Consider the following 5,384-nt stretch of genomic DNA (forward strand, 5'->3'; position numbering starts at 1 on the left):
TCTCCTCCTGCCATCAGGGTTTCTCCTCATCCTCCTGGTGCAACTACTCGGCCTACTCTTCCGCCTCCAGGCACCACGTGGACCACCAGCCCGTCCCCTATCTCACCCCGGCCGACGACCGGGGGAGGGTTGCTGCTGCCGCCGCCATGGTGGCCGAAACCGCCAGTTTTCACCACGATGCCGCCGGATACGGACTCAGAAATTACGGGCCGGAACCTGTTCCATCCACGCCGTACCCTCCACCAGGTGAGCACACGCTTTGACGAACTTTTACCAAGGAAACGCGCCAATAACACATTGCGCAGAAGCGAAACATGGTCAGCTGTGCATTCTTTACATTTTTACCCACAGAAATCAAAAATATCCAACAATCATTTATTCCATCTAAATCCAACTGTATTTTTTTAATAAACCGATTTTTATTCAGTTTTTTCTGCACGTTCACTACTAAAAAATACACCTAATTAGCATCCTGGAAATTAGCAAACCAGTCTTCCTTTTCTAATCAAAATAACAGTAAAGTCTACTTTCAGGACTCAAAACTTCCAGAAATGTTTTCTATTAAGTATAAACTAAATTATTTATTAAAAGTGTTTGTTTTTTTCAAATAAAAAATACATTTTCAATAATGATAAACTATAATTTTGTTTTATGTCTACTTTACATAGACTTAAAATGTTTAGATACTAACGCATCCTAACAAAATAGCTGTAGATCCAATCCCAAACACATTTTAAATCGAACTGTAATTTATATAAACAGTTTCTATTCATAATTTTTAGGTGTTTACAGATAAAAAAAAAGCTTCCTGAAAATTTATAAATAAAAATAAAACTTAGGCTCGAACTAAGGCAACTGTTTGAATTCATTCATGTATTTCATCTTTAAAACCGATGTAAATTTTAAATAACTCAAGAAAAACATTACTTCTGCGCTAATAACAAATAATTATTACAATAATAGCATCAGAATGATAAGACTTATCAACTTGACAACATTTCATCAAAAAAGTTTTCATTTAATAAAAGTAACTGGAAAATAACAATAGAAAATGCATAGTTCCAGAAAATTTTAATAATGAATTAAATCTCCGCTAGAATGGTATGTGTTGCGTCTAGCCAGTGATAAGTATGTGTGTCACTAGATGGCACAAAGAGGTCGAAAGAGGACTAAAATTGGTGAGGGTGCTCCCCTTCGTGTTATCACATCGCTCGGGGGTAAATCGAATCAGGTTGAAGATAAGCCGTCCTTGCCGAAAAAATTCTTGTCCATATGTTCCGGTTGTTGACCTCATTATAGTTTTACAACTTTTTTTTATTTATGTTATATGTAAATTTGGGATTATGATCGGTAAACAAACAATGTAAGTAGTAAAATGCAAATGAGTATCAGGTATTTGGTGGGTATTCGCGAAAGCTCGTAATAACTAATAGGTCTTCATTGAAGATTTTTAAGTCTTTTATTGTCTAGGTCAGTTTTATTACATAGTAAAAGTGCTACAACGCAGTCAGTAGTGCCAACAGTCTGCATTCACTACCATTCATTTCCTTTCGTTAATAGCGTATTGTGTGGTGAATTTTCTATCGAATTTTCGCGAATCGATACTCAAATCAATCAGTAACCAATTACATAGTAGAAAAAACACGATAGAAGCTAAGCGTTTTAAACCGGCTTTAGGACGATTTGAGGTTCATTAAAGTTTTAAAATCGATTTGATTTTCTTCCACGTGGAATTGTTTCGTCTCGACGAGAACAAATACGCAACGCTTAGGGACCGGAATAACGACCGCGCGTTACTACGACTGACGTCATTCGATCACGTGACCGCACAGCTGACTATCACTTGTCACGCACACCGCACGACGGAGTAGGCTCTGAATCCGCACTGATTTTCCAACTCTAGGGCGGATACAGCCTATAACGGACGAAGAAAACCCCAAATTTTCACATTTTATCGTTATAAATCCAGTTTGAGCCAAATCGCAGATTTTCAATGTAATTAGTGTATAGACTGAAAGATTTTTCGGAATTTTAAGAATTTCTTTAAGATTGTCGAGGATGTATTTAGTTAGAAGAAAAACTATAATTTTTAAATCATAAGAACAACTTAAAACTTTAACTTGAATTATATTAATTACATGTATTTAACATAGTTTATTTTTTAAGAAAATTTGTTTTCTTTTATTTTTGCGGTTTGCCTCTGGTTACGGACAAACAGTAGATCGTAGCATGCTTGAAAAATTTGGGGTTGCGGTTGCGGCTGGGTGTGATATAGACAGGTTAATTGTTCACAGTGATGTGGGGATCATCCCCCTCGTCTCTTTTTTCCGCAGGTTCGCTGGGCTCGATGGGTGTGAGCGTACCATGTGGGACGAGCGGCAACCCATTGGAATGGACCGGTCAGGTGACGGTGCGGAAAAAACGCAAGCCGTACTCGAAGTTCCAGACTCTGGAGTTGGAGAAGGAGTTCCTGTTCAATGCGTACGTGTCGAAACAGAAACGATGGGAGTTGGCGCGAAATTTGAATCTAACGGAGCGGCAAGTGAAGATATGGTTCCAGAATCGGCGGATGAAGAACAAGAAGAATTCTCAGCGGCAGGCGGCGCAGCAACAGAACAACAACAACGCCGCCACCAACAACCAGAACCACCACCACCACGCCGGCCACCACATACACGCGCAGCATCACGTGGTGAATCACCACGTGGCTTCCAACGGCAGTCTCAAGCACCACCAGTGACCTATGGCTTTTTCCGGGGTTGTGTTAGGCCACGGGTTGGCCGCGGCGCCCTAAGACTGATAAGGGGTGCAACCCTGGAACGAACGCTTCTTTGCAGTGCCAAAGAGTTATTTAGGAAATATTCATAGGTATGTGACGGACTTGTGGACTTTTCTTTTCGAATTAGGGCCTGTGCAAATTTTTTGGTGCAAAGCACTTGAGGTACCGGATTTTATTATGTACCTATTATTATTGTACGTGATGTAAGACTTCTTGTACATAAAATGTCGACTGTCGTTGTCATAGATTGTAATTCGTTGGTAAATCTTAAACAAAATGTAATCAATGTTGCCTGTAGTTCAATGTGTATAGTAAATTATTGCAGGTATAGAAATGCTAACTTTACCAGCCATACTTTCCCTCATGTGTTACTTAAGTTTTTATCTGCCCACACTTTATGTATATAATTAAAAAAGTACTATTTAGGTACCTGTAAATCTGTGGCTTGTTGTATACGGTTGATGCAAAAATTTTTATTTTTCGTTGACAGTTTTTTAGTTGATCTAAATATATTGCTTGGTGTAATGTCACTTACTACTGTAATATATTTTGAAAAAAAAACTTCTCTAGAAATCCGAATTTTATTAATATTAACTATTAAAACATGTACTAACTGACCTAAGAAATAGGTTTTCTTCGTCGCGTGTCTGTATCAAAACATAAAGGAATTTTTATTATTCCACTAGATAAAAGAAAATGTGTATATACCTACTCTTCGACTTGAAAAATGTTATTTCTAATAGAAAAAATTATTTTATTTTTACGTGATTATTGACACATTTTTTTAGAGTAAGTGAACGCAGTTTCGTGTTCATTTCCAACGCCAGTCTTTGAAATTTTTTAAAGTGATCTCAGACTGGCCATACCTACTGTTATACTTAGTTATTACAAAAAAATATTTATTGACGACGTTTTGCAATTAGACTTTTAAATTTATGTAATTTTTTTCTACCTAAATGTTTTTATTATGACTTTTGTATTTTTACTTGTTGTGTTCAAAATACATATTGTTGTGTTTATGTATGTATATGTATACACATAAATATTATTAAGTATCCCTTAAATGTGTTTTATAAACATCCATTTATGTTTTGTTTTATATTGTACAATGTAAGTTACTCTATTAATAAAAAGTTCAATTATTAGGCACCTTCGTTAATCAAAAAACAAAGACAGAAAACAATGACATCATGGATTCTTACAAACAAAATTGGCAGTACTTAGATTTTATAGATAAATAAATAAATGAATCATTAACAGAATAGTTAACACGGTCTCTAACAGCAGTCTAGTGTGCGTGACGAAATTTCATATTCATACCTAAGTCAGATAAACGACTGAGTGAGATAGAAAGATGCGCCATTGCTGTATTATGCAATGTAAATATGCTCTCAACATTGTTATGTTATTGATTCAAACTGTTTATTTATTTTATTCGAAAAAATAGAAATAAAAAATGTAATAATCTTGTACCCTTTTTCTATTTTTCCAAGTAGAACTATTCGCCTAAAGTCGTATTCTACTATCACCTGTAATTATGTAAATTCTATAAAACAACCTGATAATTGTATCTGTAAATAAATGTAGCGGATGTCTTTTATCTCTTTCTAACAACAGGCGAAAGTATTGATCACATGCTAATTTTGAAAGCTCCAGACAAGGACGGAGATAAGAATTTCTAAAAAGGTAAGTGGGCACGAATTGGAAAAATAACAGTAAAAGAGCTAAAACCAGTAGCAAATTACCTATTACTTATTCAATGAATTTTTTATTTAAAATAACATTCAATTAAAAATGTTTATTAAACAAGTATTACAAATAAATAGCCAATTAGGGTTTTTGTTTGTTTCTACTACAAGTGAAGTCATTCAGTAGTACTTCCAAATTTTTAAAACAATAGAGGTTATTGTGAATTGTTTTCAAGGCTATAGTGGGAAGGATTTTTCTAACTCATTCAGTTGCTTAGGTTCATTCAGTTTTCTTGTCTCGGTCATTTATCACGACAATGAGACGAAATAATCATACAAACAGGAAATAGAGGTTAATAAAAAAATCTTTTGCATGGAAAGTCTTCTCTGAAATACGCTGATTTGCTCAACAATCTAAAATTATAATAAGTCTTTCAAAGCACAGAACAATGCATAATAATTTTAATTTAATTAAATGAGTTTTTTATTTAACTATTTTCTAATCTTTATTCTATCAAATTTAAATTAAGAATAATTTTATTTAAAATTTCTACATTTAGAAAACTGATTAGATACAAATCAACAGTTAATTTTTTATAACAGGTGCCCATTATTGCAAACATATTTTTGCAAAAAAAATAAGCAAATTTTATTATTTACTTTGCATATGTCTTGTAGAGTTCGAACCCAAACGTATAGGTACAACCGTAAAAATTACATAGCACTCCTTCCGGTCGTGCTGCAAACAAATTGCTTATATGGGATATTGTGTTTTCCAAACACAAACGTTAGGTTGTAAATACATATAAAAATTTTCTATCTAATTACACTTCTAAAAATAATTAGCTTCAGAATTATAAACTGCTCCACAAAAGTTAAGGAAGTCGCATTATTTTTAAAACAAATAAATTTTATTC

General features: G+C 34.3%; 1 protein-coding gene across 1 annotated transcript; it reads left to right on the forward strand.

Annotated features, from left to right (window-relative positions):
• Positions 1 to 2: 2 nt before the first annotated feature.
• LOC123007632 (homeobox protein abdominal-B-like) lies at positions 3 to 4,152 on the forward strand (the record flags this gene model as incomplete). Its single annotated transcript, XM_044403026.1, has 2 exons — positions 3 to 246; positions 2,334 to 4,152. Coding segments are annotated over 2 exons (651 nt in total), but the record flags the coding sequence as incomplete, so codon positions are not given.
• Positions 4,153 to 5,384: the final 1,232 nt, after the last annotated feature.

This window comes from Tribolium madens, unplaced genomic scaffold (genome assembly GCF_015345945.1).
Source record: "Tribolium madens isolate multiple individuals breed KSU strain unplaced genomic scaffold, Tmad_KSU_1.1 Scaffold_3;HRSCAF=73;Tcas5.2_LG2, whole genome shotgun sequence".
Taxonomy (NCBI): domain Eukaryota; kingdom Metazoa; phylum Arthropoda; class Insecta; order Coleoptera; family Tenebrionidae; genus Tribolium; species Tribolium madens.